This window comes from Leucopleurus acutus (assembly GCF_964270905.1).
Source record: "Leucopleurus acutus genome assembly, chromosome: 8".
NCBI classification, from domain to species: domain Eukaryota; kingdom Metazoa; phylum Chordata; class Mammalia; order Artiodactyla; family Delphinidae; genus Leucopleurus; species Leucopleurus acutus.
In genome coordinates this window covers 14816116-14835177 of record NC_139151.1, presented here as the reverse complement: position 1 = coordinate 14835177, position 19062 = coordinate 14816116, and the positions used below count along the sequence as shown (strand labels likewise).

Genomic DNA, 19062 nt, shown 5'->3' with positions numbered 1-19062 from the left:
CTTTTCTCAAAAGTTTACGGGACTTCCCTGGAGGTCCAGTTGTTAAGACTGCGCTTCCACTGCAGGGAGTGCACGTTTGATCCCTGGTCAGGGAACTAAGATCCTGCATGCTGCGAGGCGGGGCCAAAAAAAAAGTTTACATCTGCAGGGCTCATTGGAGGAGGAGAGGAGGAAAATAGGAGGAGTCCCCATCCTCAGGAAGATTGAAGTCGAACTGGAAGCAACGGCTGTACCTCCTTACAAAGCTTTCTTGCTAAGGTAGGTCGGGGTCAACTGCAACTAGTGATACTCAACATGGGTCTCAATGAGGGTGAGGAATAGAGCTTTGGTCTGGTAGGTTTTAGAGGAATCGCTCAAAAGGAAGCAAAAACTCAGAATTGACTCCCTTGTACTATGCACATCTCTCACTGTAACCATCCTCTCCCTTCATTCCCTCTTTTTGCCCCATTTGGTAAATATATTTGCAGCTGTAGAGCTTCTTTGAAACTCCTAGAAGATCCACAAGTAGGTTGGTTGCTGTGTATTGCTCCTGACCCAAGAGCAGACAGCATGTCTACAAGAGTCAGTTTCACATCTCACCCTGGGGAGTTAGTGACTGATGTGGAGGCAGGCCTTTAGGAAGTTTAGACTACTTTTCCAAACTGATCTGTTGCTGCCTCTCAAACACAAGAGTCAAGCAACCAGGCGGTTTTCAGAAGCTTGGGCCACTCCCCTACCTCTGCCCTCAGTGGTCAAAAAGGAAAGTTTTTTGCCTTGCTGTTCATAGGGCAGGGGTTATGTGGTTATTTAAGGCTTAGTCCAATTCTGGGAAGTTCCCATAGATGTAAATCTGAGATCAGGTTAACGGGCTTTTTGAAAAAGAAGTGTTACCAATTCGAAGCAATGAGAGAAATGGAAATAGGTCTTGTTTCCCATTCTTTTGCCCGAATGAATGCTTGTTCTTTTCAGCTCATAGGAAGGTCCTGAGCCACGGAAGGTAAATAAGACCAGTCTTCTGTCCTACCCAAATTTCCCACTCAGCTTGGACGTACCTGTGGGTGGAAGTGTGTACCTGTGGGTGGAAGTGTGAATTGTGCAGCTTCAAAGACAAACTGAGAAGAGAGCTTCTGCTCTTTTGCAGCTAGTGAAGAAAGGTTTGAACTTTTTCTTCAAGTTGGATGCAGTGAGGAGTTACTTGGCATCATTGCTGCCACCACACCTACACTAATGATGCTGAGTTCAGGATCCAAAGAGGCCAGAAAGGTTAGCTTCCTGGGATAGGGTGTGCATCTACAGGGATTGCTTGCTGTAATGAGCAATAATCACTTCTTTCTGGGGCTGGAGGGTGTACAATTTCAGAGGACGGACAGAGCTGGGAAATGTGCCGTGGCAAAGGCAGGCTGGGTGTGGAAGTCCACTCCTGACGTTCATAGCCAAGTGCAGAAGGCCTTAAAAAATCCACTCTTCCTTCCACACCCAGCCTTTGCCCTCTCCCCCTGCTTCCACTTCGGAAAGTCTGAAGCATGCTTGGAAAGCTGTTTTCTGCTTTCTTCTCTCTTCCTCCCCCTTTTTGAGCTCCCAGCTGCTCAACCTCTTGCGTAACTGTGAGAGAGCACTGAGTTTTTTGATGGGCTCCAGATGTGGAGCGGGGTGGGGATGGTAGGTCTGAAGTCCCCTGAGTGCTCTAACTGTGGGAACATAGGGCCCCGACACAGCAGGAGCGAGGACACATTGCACAGAACCTTTATCATGGGGTCAGCTGACCGCTGGGCTGGGAGGACAGAGAGCAGTTGGGTGATGTTTCAACCCCCTGCCTCAGCATCAGCCGCCTCTGTGGCAGCCTTGATTATTCCCTGAAATTCCTCCTGACCAAGACGGTAAGGAAGAGCTGGAATTGTGAAACAGAGTTATGTGAAAAGTCTTTGCGGTACCCCAATCTGAGCCTCTTCCCTCAAACTCTGGGTCTTGGCACATAAGATACAACAAGTTTGGGGTTTGTTTCATTTTCTTTCTTTTCTTTTTTAAACAGAATAGCCTGAAAATTACTGTTGTGATCTGCCTCATAAAAAGGTGGTCAGAGTTAAAATACTTTTATGAGCCTCAAACAGTGTGAAGAAAGAAAGAATAAGAGGCTTCCACCCCCAACACCGCTCCTCCACCCCAGGCCAAATCCTGGGGCTTCCTGGTGCCCACAGCACATGCTGAAGCCTGATAGTTTGACCTCTATTAGCTATAGCAGGTAGCTGCAGAGAGCGTCCCACCCCCTCCTGCTTCTAGTCCGGTCAGCTCCAGCCTCCAGACATGGGGGGTCCCCCTGCTAATGCTGGCCCTGTCAATGAGTGACCAGATTCCTGCAGTTCAACCTTCTGCTGTTCCTGGGTTAGGCAGGGAGGGTACACACTAAAGTCACTGAATCAGAGCAAGATTTGTCCATCCCAAAGAGGACAAATTATTTTCTGTATCTTTCCCTCACTGGAATTTTTGCCAGCCTTGGGGGATTTCTCCTTCCTCTCCTTCACGGAGGAAGAGTCTCAGGGGTCCCTCCAGTGCTGGTTAAAGAGGTCCAGTCTAGCTGCGTTCAGCTCCCTAGGGCCTCCCCTGTCAGTCTCCTGGGGCGAGAGCTGGCTTTGCAAGGTAAGGATCCTCTGTCAGCTTGGATTTCGGGTGGGGAGAATGACTTTCAACCAGGCTCAGTTTCTAGGCTTCACCTTAGGTTTTCGGTGCCCCCCTCTTCTTCCTTATTAACCCCTCGCTCGCTCCTACAGAGACCCAGACTGCTATAGGATGGTGTGCTCAACAGTAAACCTACAGCTTGTCTCCCAAGTGTAATCCTGCAGGTTGTGGTGGGGGTGGAGCTACACGGGGTAAGACTATAATTCCATTCAGCTTTCCTGTGCTTTACAGTTTGCATGGCACTTTACCATGCCTCCGTATACCTATCCTTAGAAAAACCTGTGACACCCTATATGCAGAGTTATTCACCCCATTTACAGGTCATCATGGTGGAGGGGCTTGGAGTAGGATGAGGAGAAGGGGCAACAGAGAGTAGACCTGGATACCCTCAGCAGATATTTGGAGGTGATGAGAATATGTTGTAGGGCTGCGACCATGAAGTTCATTGGGAGCTCACGGAGGATTCAGGCATCTAAAGTGAGAAAAAAAAAAAGGTGGGGGGGTTGTTTAGAGAAAAACTGTCAAAAACACCCTCTCAGAAGAGCCTTAAAGCCTAGGGGTGGAGGGTGGTCTAGGAGAGTCCGAAGGGGAGGGCGAGTGGGGATAGGGGTGTGTACGTGGTGGTGGTAGTGGAGAGCCCAGCTGCAGAGAGATGAACAAAGCGGGCGCTGTGCAGGCCGGGGGTGGGGGGGAGGTGCTGCTATGGGAAAGGGTGGGTGGGGGGATCTTGGGCTCCGGTCCCACAAGGGCGTCTCCTCCGGCTGGCCTGGCGGACGGGACGGGGGACGGGGGCGGGGACTAGCGGGGGGTGGGGTGGGGTAGGGAGGCGGGACCCGCTCGCTCTCCTCCTACTCAGCGGGCTCTCAGGGAAAAGCAAGAGTGTCCTTCTGAGCCTGGGGCCGCGGCGGCCGAGCCAGGCGAAGGAACCAGTGTCCCCCTTTCCCCCCGAGGTAAGAACGCTCTCCCCCACTACGCCTGCGGGTCCTGCTCGCTGCGCGGCTGGGACTGGATAAGAGGAAGTCCCAGGGACCTGGAGGGAGCCCTCAGATCAGCTCTGGGCTGGAAGAGCCCGGAAGAAACCGGTAGGGGAGGAGGGGGTCCACAGGTGAGTGCGTGGGGCGCGAGAGGCTTTGTGCGGAGTGGGTGGGCTCCGCTGCTTTCCCGAGAGCTGCTTGCTCCTGCCCTCCCGAGCCGCCGCCCGCGCCGCCGCCAGAGGGGGCCCTTGCGCTCTCCCCCCGGGGGGAACGCGGATCCTTGTCCCAAGACCCTCCTTCGGGCACCCAGACGTCTGGGCGACACTCGCGAGGTCTCGTCCGCCTGCTCCCCACACCTCCCCTCTCTCGCCGACAGAAGGACTGAGAGCCCTGCACCAGGACCGGAGGTGTCTCCCGGGACATCTCAGCTCCAGTCCCGGGCCGGGCCGCCTTGGCGGACAGGAAAGGGCTGCGGAGTCCGGCTTGGAAGCAGTGGTGTCCGGGAGGGACCCTTGCGTGTGTTCAGGAGATGGGTGGCACATCTGAGGCTTCCCCGGCCCTCTCCAAGGCCCCGCGTCTTTAGGGGTCTGTGAGGCCAGAGGGAGGAAGCTGGGGGCAGTGAGTCTCCGCTCTTGCCACGCCCGCACGGTCCATATTCGAATCCCTTGCGGAATTCCCTGGTGCCGGGGCTGAGCCAGGTCCTCCGGGCTCCTCCGGGATACGGAAGCGCGGGCGCCCGGGGGCGGCGGGGGGCTGGGGCAGCTGGGTGGCCGAGGCGCCCGTGGACGCTTCCGCCGAGGCGGGCAAGAGGGGAGCCTGGGCCGGGAGACCAAGCGGTCCGACGGGGGACCCAGGGCGCCGGGGCGGGGCTGCATACTGGGCCCGTTAGCTCAGCCGTCCCGGAGTCTGACTCATCGAACCGGTCACACACAAAGCCAACCTCCCCACCACGTCAGGCATCCCACGCGCAGACACACTCGGCGCCCCACCCGGCATCACCCACGCACCCTTCCCACCGCACACGCCACGCGGACAGCTGCGTCTCTCTTCGCCGTGACAAGTGTGGGACCCAGCGCACACCTAGGACTCCACACACACGCCAAGCACCCGCAGCCCTCCCAGGAAGCCCACATTCACACCTGCGGCCCCTAGCGCTCACGCCCTTCCCCGGGCCCACGCACCCCGACACACGCGGCCCCGCCGTTCACACACACCCATCACGCACTCAGTCCTCACACAGGCCGACTGTTACACACGCACCCCCCCCCACACACACAAATGCTGCACACGCGGCCCCCCTCCCGCCGCCGCCCGCGGGGAGCCGGCGGTGTCTGGGGGCCGCCCCTTTCCCCCGCCGGGCAAACAAGCGGCCCCTTCTCCCCGCCCGGCCAAAGAAAGGCCGCTTGTCCGGCGTCAGCGGCGGGCGGGGCGGCCCGGCAGGCGGCCCAACACTGCGGCCTTGTCCCACCTGGCGGCCCTGGGGAGGGCGGCGAGGGGCAGCAGGGAGCCCTCCGTGCGGAAACCCAACTCAGTCCCCCGGCCTCCCCGGCCTCGGAGAGCCGCCCTTTTCCGGCACCCCACCTCCACCCCGCACACAAGTCAAGTCACACCCCCGAACTACACTCTCGCCTTGTCCCGCCGCCTCCTCCAGCCCCGGCTGCCCGCCTACGGTCTCTCCCCACTCCTGGGTCCCCTGGCCTGCCCTCCGGCCCCCTCTTTTACTCCAGGGCGCCGCCTCCCACCACACCCCCGGTCTCCCCCTCCACGGCCCTGGGCACCTTCGACTGCTCCCCCGGTCCGGCACCCCCTTTCCTTGAGGACTCCTCTGTCCCCAGTCTCCCCCATCTCCTTCGTTCCCCAGTCCCTCTACCTTTCCGTCCCCGTCTCCCCCCACCTCTGCGTCCCCTGGACTCTATCCGGTTTCCCACCTCCTTCCCCTCCTCCCCATCCTCTGCCCTCAGTCTTCCCTCCCCAGCCCTCCTTTTCCCTCATCCCTCAGTCTGCCTCTTTCTTATTTCCCTCCAAATCCCTTCGTCTTCCCACCCGCCCCGTCCCTCCGCAGACCCCTCGTTTTCCTTCTCCCGAAGTTCCCTCCGTCCCTGGCTTTCCCCCACGCCCTCCCCCGCCCTCGCCCGGCTCCGGCGCCCCGCCCGCTGGGCTCCCAGCCTCAGTTTCCTTCCCTTCCCGGCTCCTTCCTCCGCTGGCGGCCCTTCCTCGAGGGCGGATGTGCGCCGGACGGGCAAAGGCGGTGGCGGCGGGTCGAGAGGATCCCAGCTCTGCCCCGGAGGCCTCGGGCCACAGCCATGCGACGTCCGGGACGAGGCCTGGGCTGGCCGCCGGGGCCACAGGTGAGGCCGGAGCGGAAGCACCCGTGCGGGGGCTCCGCCGGGACCGCTTTCGCTCCGGGGCCAGCCTCGGACCTTTCTTCTGGTGCCTAATTTGGAGTCTGGACTTCCTCCAGTGCCTGTCGGTTCCAGACCTTTCCGGCCGCTCCCTGGGCCCCCACCGCCCTGGCTAAGGTGCCGAGACCCCCGAAGCGGTGACTCTGGGCGCCCCACGAGGCGCAGAAAGCTGGGGATCAGCTAGGGCTGCTGATCCCCCGTGGCCTGGATGCCCGGGCGTTCGCGCTGGGCCGAGAGGCCGGAGGGGCCGGAGCGGGGTCACCTGCCGGAGCCCCGGCGTCGCCCCACAAGGGGCCCTCCAGACACCCAGGCCTCTGCCACCCTGAGCCCGAGGAGGAGCTTGGGCATCTCTGTTCGCGGCGCAGGAGGGCTACTGAGAGCCGAGGCAGACCGCGGCGCTTCCCCCAGTCCCTCCTTCCCGAGAGCTGGACTCGCACCGCAGGGGCCTTTTTTTGGCAGCGGGCGGGGCGGGGTTTCCCAAAGCGGCCGCGGAGGCCGGGCTGGGCGAGCGGGGTGGGTAATTACAGCCCCGGGTAGTGGGCAGCCCGGTGGGACGGGAGCAGGTCGGCCGGTGGGAGGCGCCCCGGAGCAGCCCGCTTGGCACTCCCGGCCGGGGGTGGGGTGGGAGGAGAAGGCGCCCCCGCCCCGACCCGTCCCCCACGCCCCCCACCCCGTGGCTGCTCTCCCGGCCGCTGCGCAGCCCGTGGGTCAGAGCGCCGCCCGCGTGCTGGGACGCGCCGGTCTGGTGTACCTTTCCACTTCACCTGGATTAGGTTTCGGAGCTGGGGCCACAGCTCCGCGCCTCCCAATCTCTACATCTTTTCTTATCTTCTCTGTCTCTCCCTACACCTCTCTCCTTATCTCTCCTTCTTCTTTCACCTCCTTATTCCCTTCTCTCCTCCCCTCCAATCACTCTTGTTCCCCATCAACCTCATTCCTTTACAATCTTTATCTGCACTTGAAATCCTTGGTGTAAATAAAAGAGCACACCCACTGCCACCTCACAGAGTGATAATGACAACTTGACAGATGAAGAAACTGAAGCCCAGATAGGTGAAGTGGCTTGTTCGAGATCATGAAGCTCATACTGATAACTGGCATGTTTATAGTGCTTTGCACTTCACAGAGTGTCATTTCATATAATACCTGAATCTCCAGACAATCATCTTTTAAAAAAAAAAACCTAATAGTTTTATTGAGGTATGATGTTCATACTGTAAAATTCACTTAATTTCAATGTACATTCAGTGATTTTTAGTATATTTACAGATCTGTGCAACCGTCATCACAAGTAAGTTTTAGAACATTTCTATCACCCCCCTCAAATCTGCCCACTTCTAGTCACTCCCCGTTTCACCCCTAGCCCCAGGCAAGTAGTGGGTGTTTTTTCTTTAAATCATTATTCCAGTTTTATAGAGAATGATCTGACACTCAGAGAAGTTAAGTAACTTCCCCAAGATCTCTCAGCTAATAAATAATAAAGTCAGGATTAAAATTTAAGGCTCTAAAAAATAAAATAAAATAAAATAAAATAAAATAAAATTTAAGGCTCTTGTACCCCAGTCTAAAGCTCTTTCCACTAAGTGATGATGCCTTTCCTTCACCATTGTTTATCGTTTTGTTTCTCTTACCCCCTCTTTTATATAAACTCTCCATCCCCAACCCACTCTCTTGCCTCTCCTCCCTCAGAGAATGCTGAGGAATTTCCCTGAGTACAGCAGTCTCTGTCCCTGGAAATTCTTCCCCCTGGCCAGGTCTCCTGGGGAGGTGCCAGGCCACCTTGAGCTTTGGTGTAGGTTAATGGCCTTTGCCTTCCCTCTTCCCAGGCAGACTTGGGGCGGGCCCCAGGCCCTGTTCCAGCCTCTCTTCCGCCAGCTTGGGTGGAAATGGTGACGGAGACGATGCAGTCCAGGTCCGGAAGGGTGGAAGCTGGGAGGGTAAAATTAGTAACTATGGCTAAGGCCTTTGGGCCCCACTGCCAGGGTCAGACATTACTTGGAATGCTGGCTCCTCCCCCGACTTCTTCTCCAAGTCCCTTGGAAGATGGCTGGAAGAGAAAGTGGAGGGGCACCCTGCTTTCCTACGTCTCCCTCCCTACATTCAGTTACACTCTTTTCAACTTCCCCAGAAACATTGTTCAGCAGCAGATGAACCTTAGCAAGTTGGCCAAGGATGGGCATGTAGGTACATATTAGTACACAAAGGTCCTTCCTCAGAGTTTGCAGGTACCAAAACTGTGAGCCAGGGAGAAAGGGATGAGTGAGGAAGAGTTCAGGTTCTGGCTCTGGAATCTATCAGTATTTTACCTCTGGTTCTAAGGACCTCAGCTTCCTACAGAACCAAATCAGGTGAAGATCCCCAGAGTCCTATATTCCCAGTGCTAGTCACCATGGAGGGTTTCTATTTTTTTGCTGACTGTTTGGGGGTAAGATTGCTTTCTGGGGAAGAGAGGGTACAGGAATTGAGACAAAGAGATGGCAGGAATAGTTGTGTTTTTCCCGTGTATCTCCTTTAAGAAAACATCCTTCTGAGACCCCTGGGAAAATAGACAAAGGGAGAAGAAGGAGAGGGAAAGGCTGTGGGAGGGAGCTCCTGCTCAGCCCTGCCACCCACCTGGGGCCCCCTGTCTACCAGTGTCCCTGGAGGGGCTTCCTTGGACTTGCTTCTCCCGCTAAGGTAGATTTCCCCCACCCTGCTTACGGCTCCAGTTGTGTGAGGGTCCTCAGCTGTCAAGGCCTGAGCCCTGGGTGTCAGAGGCAAGAAAGTACAGCAGCGCAGGTTGGGCCCTATAGGACTTTTGGGGCTTCCTGTGTGTGGCAAGGGCCAGGACCGGTGTGGTGTGGTATCCACGCCACAGCTGAAGATGCGGCATTGCCTTCCCCCAGGAAGCTCCTGAGCTGCCTCGACTTCTCCCTCAGCAGGAGCATGCTGGAAACCACGGTGACACGGGCCTGCCCCTTCCCTGAGAACCTTGCTACAGAGCCTACTCCTTGCCCTTTTCTACCCTGGCCTCCCCACCTCACCTGTTTTCTGCTGTGTCCGCAGGAGCTCTGGAGCCCCAGGACAATGGACACGATCAATAGGAACCAAGTGGGCCCTGGAAGCAAGACCCCAGCTATGGTGCAGGTGAGTGTGGTTGGGGGCGGGGCAAGCGGGCTGTTGGTGAGGATGTGCTGACTCCTCTACCTACCTGTGGTCCCAGCCCAAGGATGACAGTGGTACTACCTCTGCTCTTCCCCGGGTCCCAAGCCTATTAACAGCTAAGTCTTTAGCTGAATTAGGTTAATTGGTTCACCCGGAAAATACCCTTTGAAAGTCAGGAAGTGTTTTACAGATTGACCCTGAGCTGTATCTCTCTCCTCGATCCAGGCCCTGCCCTCTCTTGTAATTTAGTTTAACAGGGGCAAACAATGGCCAAGTGGATTGCCACGGACAGGTCTACAGGGACAAGTCTTGATCGGTCCCCTCTACCAGTACCCCCTCCTCTTACCAAGCACTTCCCCACTCCCCTTTCTCCTGTTTCTGTCCTAACAGACAAAAGGGCAGTTAAACCAAGACTTGAGATAAATCCAGTGGGACGAGTTAGTGGCCTAGATTCAGATCTAATTACAATTTAGTGGAATACTGCTCTGTGCAAGATTTTGCACTACACCCTCAGAGCCCTTTGGAGAGCGCAGGTGCTGGAGAGAGTGCTGGTGTGAGGACGGGGACTAGGGTGGTAAGGTGCCGGCCAGGAGTCTCATGATGCTCCTCCCCCACCTCCACTACCTGCAGAAAGGACCCTTGGACCTGATCGAAACAGGCAAAGGGCTGAAAGTGCAAACGGACAAACCCCATCTGGTGAGCCTGGGCAGTGGGCGGCTCAGCACGGCCATCACTCTTCTGCCGCTGGAGGAAGGTGAGTCTGGGGGGCATCTGACCTGCCACCCCTCCATCCCCGTAGACATTCCTGCCCTGGGATCCTGGCATGTACTGGGGCCCTCTTGATACCTGCTGGCAGTGTTCACCTCCCCCAGATGGGAGGCTGTGCCACCTACCCCACCAGTTTGCTTCCCTTGTCTCTGCCTGCCCAGACTAATCTGGCTCCGTGACTGGGATTAAAGGTCAGCTTAGAAATCAGGAGGAGGGCACTGAAACAGGAGAGCACATGGCCCTTGGCAACCGCTGTGGCCAAGAAGAAAGGGGGCCCCCTCCAGGGCAGTGCCTGACATGGGAGAAGGTGCTGGTGGAGATGGAGAGATGGCAGTGGGGGCAGACCTCCTAGTTAGGCCCTGGCACAGCCCCTTCCACCTTGCGGCTTCTGCCCTTCCTCTCTGCTCTCGAGGTTGCACTTGTTGCCTGGGTGATACTACATTCCCCACATTCTCCAAATACCGGTCCCAGGGGCTCTGCCAGGGGGAGGGGCTGTGCCTGTGGAAGCCCGGGGAGAGTTGAACTGAAGAGAGGGGAGTGAGGGAGGGCAAGGGTTGCAGGTGGCAGAAGGGAGGGAGAGAAGAAGGAGGCTGAGAGAGTTTGAGGAAAAGATGAGGGAGAATGGGGAAGGAGAAAAAGGTCTTAGGGAGGGAGGACTGGGTGGACAAAGGGAAGGTCTGCAGAAAAGTCCCCCTTCCCTACTCTATCTGTGGATCCACTGTGCCCTTCGGGCCTTCATCTCTGGGTCTGAGAAGAGCTTCTACCCCTTACTGTCTCGACCAGGCTCAGGGGTCCCAAAGATGTGGCCCGTGATTCTCCCTGGAGTAGGAGGTGGCAGTAGATTTCCAGTGTGGCCCTCCTTGCCCCTCTCTGCCAGCTCAGCCTGGACTACCCCTCTGACTCAGTTTGCCTCCTGTCTTCAGGGAGGACAGTGATTGGCTCTGCAGCCAGGGACATCTCACTGCAGGGTCCAGGCCTGGCTCCAGAGCACTGCTACATCGAGAACCTGCGGGGCACCCTCACCCTCTACCCCTGCGGCAATGCCTGCACTATTGATGGGCTCCTGGTCCGGCAGCCCACCCGACTCACTCAGGGTAAGTTCTGACAGCCCGGAACCTAGGGAGCTGTTTAAAAGCTTGTGCATGACAGGTGCAGGGGAAGCCTGCTGTGTTGGTTGCCATGGTAACCGCCTGAGTGGCCACGTTGGGGGTGGGGTGCTCAGGTGCATCTGGATCCGGTGCATTTCGAAACCCCTCCAGCATCCAGACTTGTCTTCAACCTACTTTTCTCTGGTCACCCCCACCCTGCCACCGTGGGGAGAGAGGAGGGCCTGCTTCCTGCTCTCAGAGGGCATGGGGAGTGGTGCAGTGGTCACTCGTGGTCGTTAGGGGAGAGCAGTTGGAGCAGCAGCGAGGGGAAGGTGGCACATGGCTCCATGGTGCCAGGAGGGAGTTGTTCTGAAAGGCTGTTGAGGCTGGGGAGCTGCTGAGGACAATGGCGATGGGACAAGGGCAAAATCTGATGGCAGAATCTGAGGACACGCTCACTCCTGTTAAAACACTGTTGACAGTAGCTTTTGGGTCATGAATATGGTTACCACCCTGTTTCCCAAAGCAACAGGCCATTCCGTTGTGTAAGGGAGCTCTAAAAACTGGGCCTCCGGTTACTATGGTAACCAGGCAGGTAAGGGGTTGGCCAGGTAGCACTCTGATAAACCAGGTGTGTTTGCCCTGGACATCAATGTATACAGTGAAGCACCGTATTAGGGGGATGACAAAAGTGGATTTGGGTGGGGGGTAGAGGATGGAGCTTTGGACTAAGCCTGGCTCTAAGTAGGAGGACCCGTGTCCTGGCAGTGTTTTCTTGGGACTCTTACCTCCTACTGGCTGGAAGCTCCTTTGTAGTGGAAATCCCACCCACTCCACTGTTTCCCTCTCTCCTTCTCTTCACACCTCTTGGGGTCTCTCCCTTCAGGGCTGACCCAGGAGACCCAACCTTCCTGCCTTTGGGAGTGTCAGGGGGACAACTGACTCCAGGGAGACAGGTCTGCCAGGAGCAGCAGCAGGCAGGCAGGCCCTCATCTCCTCCAGGGCTTCTCTGACTCCAGATAGAGGAGGAACCCCCATAAATTGAGGCTTTGGCTGTGATGCCATCTGGCTCCTGACCGTACTCTTCCATCTCAAAGAGAGCATCTTCCCCAAGATTTGGGTACGTGGAAGTGAGATAGTAGAACAGCAAGGAGAGGCAGAGGCAGAGTTCAAAGAAGGCTGGAGAAAAAGCCCAGCCCCAAATCCCTCACGTTCATGAGCAAGAATTTTCTTCCCCTGTGCGTTGTGAGCAGGGTGGAGGAACCGATGCTCTGTAGGCCTTTCTTGCCTGGTCTTCCCAGGGCAGCATTTAGCTCCCTGAGAAGAGGGAGGGCCTGGGCCAAGATGGAATTCTTAGGCATTTCCTGTGGCCCAAGTGACCCCCAACTCTTGCCCAGGCAAAAGCCCACCCTGCCAACTATGTACCCTCCCACTCTCTCCTGACCCTAAACCCCCTTCCCTTTCGCTCCCTTCCACCCCCATAGCTGCCTTGTCTAGGCTCGCCTGTCTCAGAAGCTTGGCAGCCTGGGGAGGGGTAGGCAGAGGCACAAAGGAACGGGTGTTCTTCTCCCCAGCACTACCCCTCCCCTGGGCTCCAGGAGCTGAGGGTTTCCTTGTCTCATCTCTGGAGCAAGGCACCAAGCCCAGCCCTGCCTGGCCCCACTCCGGACATTCTTGGGAGCGCGTTTCCCTGGAAACTGGGTGGCTCGGGGGTGCATGTGCTATCTCTATGTGTCTGTGTAACTGGAGTGTGTTTATGTATCTCCGGATGTGTTTGTGCCTCTGGGCTTGTGTATCTTTGTGTTTGTGTCTTTCCTTGTGTTTATGGATCAGAGTGTTCAAGTTGGGGGCAGGGGTGAACTCAGGGCTGATGGTAACGAAGTCCGTGTGTGCGCCTGTGAGGATATGAGAACTCACTGGCCACGTGCCTATCTGTGGGCGTATATGCAAGAGGATCATTTTCCCTGTCTTGTTTCCCCGATCCAGCCTTGTAGGGGGGACCCCCCTCTTTGAAAAACAGAGGGCTACCCTAGAAATAACAAGGAGCCCTCTCTGGCTGGGCTGGGCTTTGGATGCATCATTCTGGGCACTGGGCCCAGCCATAGGCAATTGGAGAGGCACACGTCATCACGAGCAGGGTGGCAGTGACAGGCTCTTCCAGCAGGAATATGCCTGGCCAGGGGGTGGGGGGAAGCAGGCAGAAAACAGATGCCAACCTTTAGCTAGAGCTATGGACATGGGGGCCAGGAAGATCCTGCTTTCAGTCCTATCCCCGGGTATCCTGGGACATCCCACGCTGCCCTCTCTCTACAGAACAAGAGGTGGAGCTAGGAAGAGGACCAAGGAAATGAGGAGGAATATCATATCTGGGTCTAGGCTGTCCCGCCCCGAGACCACATCGCCAGACCACATGAAAGATCTGGGAGGGGACCAAGTAGGGAAGGGCCCGGAAAGCCATGAAGCTCAGGGACCAGGCTGTCTAGACAGAAGGTCCTCATCCTCTCCCAGCATTCACTGCCAGCCCTTCGTTGGAGTCTCCTTCACTCCCCAGGCGCCTCCTTGGTGGGCAGGGGCTTCTCTGAGGGCCAGCAGGGAGACTCCCTGGAATGTGGCTGGTGAGCCAGGATTCCTGAGTTATCCAGCTACCTCCCTCTGGGATCCAGGACACTGAGCCTCTTCCTCTTCCACACAGCTGTCAGTTATTCCTTCTGTAAAATGGGAGTGACGCCTCCAACTGTCCTCTGTTATAAGACTGATAAAAATCTTGACTAATAAAGCTCAAAGGAAGGAGAGAAAAAGCAAATGCTCCTAGCTCCCCACTTCTTTGTGTCTGCCCCCTGCCCCATTTCTCCCTGGCGGTATCCTCTGTGTCCGTCTGGGTCTGTCCAGCTGGCCGTCACAGTTTCCAGACTGATGAATCACATTTCCTGAGGAGATTTTTTTCTTTAAACCCTCCCCCTATTTTGCATTTGACCCTATATGGTTTTCCTTTTTCCTTCAGAAGGGGAGTAAGCTGTATGTGAGTATGTGAGTGCGCGGGCGCGCGCGTGTGTGTGTGTGTGTGTGTGTGTGTGTGTGTGTGTGTGTGTGTGTGTGTAGTATGGCTGGGTGGGTAGGAGTTCAGTGAGGGTGGAAAAATTGTTTGACTGTTTCTCTAAGGAGGCTGACTTTTGACTTCAGAGTCTCTCTGGGGACTGAGTGAAAGGCTATCTGTGCCTGAGTGAGGGTATAACCAAGAGAGGGGCTGGTACCTGAGGGGTGGTGTGTTTGAGAATAAATGTGTGTGGGAGACAGGACGTGTTTAACTGGGGTGTCTGTGTGATTTAGAGTATGCACAGCCGAGTGGTGTCTGTGTGACTGAGCAGGTGTTGGTGTGTACCTGGGAGAAAGTGTGTGGGGCTATGTGAGCTCGGAGCATACAGAAGACGTCTGAGAGAACACAGTGTGTCCCTTAAGGTCCTGGTGTCCAGAGGCCAGTCCCTGGAATGAGAGGAACTTTCTGGGACCCAGGCTGGGTGGTAGGTACTTGGCTGGCCCAGAACCTCAGCCTGGTTCTGGGGGCTCCAGAGGCGGCTGGCACTGTTTCCAGATGGGAAGGGTACCTCCTTGGGGTGAAAGAGCTCTTTACGGGGCTAGCACGACCGGTGGTTGTGGTTGGAAGGAGGTGGGTTGGCTTCTGGAGCCCCAGGGAAGTGGGCTGGCTTGGAAGAGGCAGTGCCTTGGTCCAGTGTGGGTCATGGGGCGAGGTGAACTGCTGGGAGGGTGGGGGTAAGGGGGGCAAAGGAGGAGGTGTTTAGGGTGGAGACAGGGGCCGGGCTCAGTGCTGCGCACACTGCACACAGCACTGCCTTGGCCTGCACTTGTCATGGTGGCAGACTGAGGGCCAGAGCTGGACCCAGTGACTTAGCTGGATTCCCAGGAGTTTCACTCTTCTCTCTAATATATGGAGCCATGGACTGTCATCAAGCCAGCCTCCTCACTCTGTTGATAAGGAACCCGAGGCCAGAGGGTGTGACTGGCCCAAAGTGACCAGCCAGGGGCTGGGCCGGCCCCCTCCTAGGCCTCTGGTGGCTTCTGGCCACAGAGGGGTCTCAGTGAGACCCCAATTCCCCTTACTTCTTCCTCCTGGCTCTTCACCCTCTGGCCTTTGTATCTACCTCTCACCTGTCCTTCTCTCTGTCATCTCCCTGGAACCTTTCCTCCTTGCCCCACTTCTACTCCTGACCCGGGCTCAGGACTTCTGAGCTGGCTCCCTCCCCGCATCTCCCCCGCCCCGCCCCGCCCCGCCCTCTCCATCCCGCTCCCCTCTCCTCTCCTCTCCTCTCCTCTCCTCTCCTCCATCACTTCCTCTTCCCCTCCTCCTCTCCTTTGTCCCTCCCTCCCGGGCTCCCTTCCCCCGCCGCCAGTGGCCGGCCCGCCCCTCCCCGGGCATTGGTGGCTGCTCGCTGCCTCGCCGCTCGCTGCTCCGAGCCCAGAGCCGGCGGCGCGGGAGGTCGGCCCGCCTCTCCAAAGGCCCGGGGCGGGCCGGGGACCTGGAAGGCTCGAGCTAGCAGGGACGAGCGGTCCGGAGGTCCGGATTCGGTGGTGAGTCCTCAGCCCCCGGCGGCCGCAGCCCCGGCAGCCGGGCGCGGAGCAGCTCGGGCTGGGAGGGGCGTGGAGGGGGTGGGGAAGCGTGCGAGGAGGGGTATCGGGTCCCTGGCCCCGCTTGGGAGCTTGAGGCCGTGAGGCTCGATCGTGTGTGTGAGCCCTGAACATATCTAAGTGGGGCACCTGGGCTCGGGGCCACTCCTCAGCGGGGCAGACTTCATTTTCCCCAGCACTAGGCGGTCCCCTCCGTGGGACCTGCCTCTCTACGGGATTGAGGGGTCCTGGTTAGGATGAGCGGAGCCTGTGTTACGGCTCAGAGGGGTCTCGGATGGAAGGAGCCAAGGCACCTCCTCCCATCTTTCCTTCGCCCCAGCCTCCTTTTGGCCAGTTCATTCTATTTGTGTGGCCAGCAGGGCAGTGACTGTCGCTCTGAGTGTGAGGCTGTCTGCCTATATCTGTGTGTCTGTGTGTTTCTGAGTGTGTATGTGTGTGAGCCGGGATGAGAGTGTGTTTGTGTGTAGTGTTTCCCCCCTGCATCTCTCAGAGATAGGATCCACCCTCTCTTTTGCCCCGTTTGTTTTTTTCCCTCCAGATGTGCACCCACCTGCACACAGCTGGGCCCTGAGCCCCTTTGGGGAGGAGGGGCACAAACACAACTTTGCCTGGATGAGAAGGGGTTCTTGGGTTTCGTGAGTGGGCTGACCTTTGGAGGTGTGGGGCAGGAGTGGGCAGAGAGGAGGTTTCTTCCCAGAAATAGGCTTGCCAGGCCCCTGGGGGCATGGGACCAGAGTTGGGGCCATGCCTGGGGCCCCTGAGTGCAAATAGAAAGTTAATTTGGGCAGGAGCTGAGCTGCAATCGGTCCCGCTGCCCTCCTGCCCGCTCTATTAATACAGATCCAGCTCTGCTGCCTGGCATCACCTATTTATAGCCCCAGAGGCAGCATAGCCACACCCCTTGTATAGAGGAGGGTGAGGGACAGGGAACTCACAGCTATAGGGGCCAGGGCCGGGGTCCGTAGGTGCCCACAGCCTCCTTGGGTGGGCCTGGCACTGATGGGCTGGAATCCACCCAGACTCCCCACCTCCTTCCCAGTCTGGACTATGTGGTCAGGCTCCTGATCTGCCCCGTCCCTCCCTCCCTGCCCCCCATCAACCTAGGGTTGAGTGGGTCTGTCTAGACCCTGCAAACTCATCATTAATTAGCTTGTTAAATGGCTGAAAGGAGGGGGCGGGGAATGCAGGGTTCTTTCTGAAACAGCTGTGGCTGTAATTAGGTGGACAGTGTGGCTGGCTCTTATTTATTCCGGTTATGATTACTCTGTGATCAGCGCCTCTGATTGGTGGCTTGGCAGGGAAGGCTCCCTCCTTTCCTAACCACCCATCAGCCTTTAGAATTGTTGGTGCCTGCCTGGGAGGGCCTGTGGGTTTGCCAGAGAAGTGGGTGGTTTTGTCTACTATGTTGTCTGCTATGGGCTTCTCAGCCTGCTAGCCCCCATCCGTGGCAATGCCCAGGGCCCCCCAACAGGCTCCTGAGCGCCTCAGTGGGCGGCCAAGGTACCCACGTGGTCTGGGATGCCCCATGCCCTTGTGGCCTGCCTGAGCTGAACTGTCTCAGCGTCCAGGAATGTAGACTTCCCTGCCAGTCTTAGCTCAGACTGGCATGAAGCTTGGGGTGCCAAGTGGCACCAGACAGGGTAGAGAGGAGCCTGGGGCCAGGGGCCAAGGGCATGGACAAATTGGAAGAGTGGGTGGTAGAGACCACCAGGTCTCTGGCTTCTCCCAACAGAGCATCTTGTGCAGAAGCCCTCTAGCACCTGGTGTGGCCGGGAGGAGGAGTTCTGCCAGACAGGCTTAGGCGCGCGCGATGGGCACACCTGTCACCGTGCACACTCCCGGTGCCCCTGGCTACGTTTTCTGGCTCCCACCTGCCCTCCCCCCTCCATGCACTCACACTTCCTGGGCAGGACTGGGCTTGTGTCTACTGCCTGGGAATGTGCTTGGTTGAGGCTGGGCCCACTGGCCTAGGCTTGGCTGCCTTCCAGGGGAGACCAAGGAGCAGGACGATGTCAGGCCAGAGAGCGCTTTGACAGAGAGAAGGAGGGTAGCGGTCGCTCCTGGCTGTCAGAAAGGGAGGCAGCTCTCTTAAGGAAGCGAGTTCTGGTCCCCGCAGGGGCATCTGACCGATCCATGGTGTTTCCCTGTCCCCTGTCTCAGAGCTTTTGTGTGATCCTGGAAGTTGCTGCCTCTCAAACTGACCCTTCCACCCAGGTGGCAGGTAGATGGATCTTGATGGGAGGCACATGGGTGTCTGTGTTCTCTGGAGAGCCTTCTCCGCTTACAGAGCACTGGCATGCACTGTCTTTCTAACTCTGCAAGGTCAGTGGTTTTGTCCTCATTTTTCTGATGAGAGAACTAGACTCAAGGAGGTGAAGTGACTTTACCTGAAGATCTCACAGGTAGTATGAAGGAAATTTAGGACTAGGACTTACAAACCAGAGCTCTTTCCCCTCGGCCCTGTGCTGTGGAGCTGGGCTGGGGCCTCCGGCACGAGGGGAGTCAGGTGTGGAGCCAGTGGGTGCCGCTGAGTGCAGGTGGGGATGACTCTTCAGAGCCCGGGCTGAGCCTGCTGGTGCTGCGGGGTGAGGGCTGCCTCAGCTCTGCCTGCCCTTCCGAGCGTTTGGTTTCTCTGCAGGCTGCATGTTGTGCCTGGGTCAGTCCACCTTCCTCCGCTTTAACCACCCGGCTGAAGCCAAGTGGATGAAGAGCATGATTCCGGCAGGGGGCCGGGTCCCTGGACCCCCCTACAGTCCTGGCCCGGGTAGGTACCCACTTGGGGCACGTGGCTAGTTTAGCGGCACCCCGTGGACAGTCCTCCTCCTTGCCCATTCCAGCCTCCAGCCACACTTGCAGTGTCAGGGCAGGACAACACCCATGATCTGGGCTTGCTGCCACCTGCCATGGGCCACTGGTGGAGAGTGCCAGGCAGTCTGACCACTGGAAGAGATCCAAGAAGTGCTGCTTGGCTGGAATTGGGGAATCATGTGCCTGAGGGATGGGGGGCTGTGCCGGCCTGTGTCCCACTGCCCTGGAAGGTGCCACCTTGGTGTCTGGGACCCTGACCCTCTTATGTCACTACCAGGGAGCCTCACCCTTGAGGGTGGCCTGTGGGGGCAGAAGGAAGCATCCAATTGAGCTGCTGTAAGCTCTGGGGCGGGGAGGGGGGGGTCCCACCTGCTTGTGATCATGTCTTTGGGCCCTGCCCCACCCCCAGGCCATGCCATGCCAGCTGATGTCTCAGTGGAGCAGCTGCAGTTTGTGTGTGAATTATTGATCCCCAGAGGAGAGTTGGGTGATTGTCCCAGGGAGCCAGCACAGCCCCCCTCAGCCCAGCTGCCTAGGGGGCTGGGTGCAGATCAGGAGGCTGCCTATAGGCCTGCCACCCCAGAC

The 19062-nt window shown here is 57.6% G+C and overlaps 1 protein-coding gene and 1 pseudogene across 7 annotated transcripts in view; both read left to right on the top strand.

Annotated features, from left to right (window-relative positions):
- LOC309964907 (trehalase-like) overlaps positions 1 to 19062 on the top strand; it is a 419483-nt pseudogene that overhangs the window by 366974 nt on the left and 33447 nt on the right. The gene's annotated exons all lie outside the window — the stretch shown is intronic.
- Positions 9092 to 19062, top strand: part of PHLDB1 (pleckstrin homology like domain family B member 1) — a gene marked incomplete at its 5' end in the record, with an annotated part of 39884 nt that continues 29913 nt past the window's right edge. For 4 of the 6 annotated variants that reach the window (XM_082845707.1, XM_082845708.1, XM_082845709.1 and 1 more), the window contains 4 exons: positions 9095 to 9154; positions 9803 to 9926; positions 10864 to 11034; positions 18308 to 18433. In XM_082845707.1, the coding sequence (XP_082701833.1) occupies positions 9095 to 9154; positions 9803 to 9926; positions 10864 to 11034; positions 18308 to 18433 (481 nt within the window). Of the gene's footprint in view, positions 9155 to 9802; positions 9927 to 10863; positions 11035 to 18307; positions 18434 to 19062 lie in introns of all 6 variants that reach the window. The other 2 variants (XM_082845711.1, XM_082845712.1) reach the window with 1 other exon arrangement.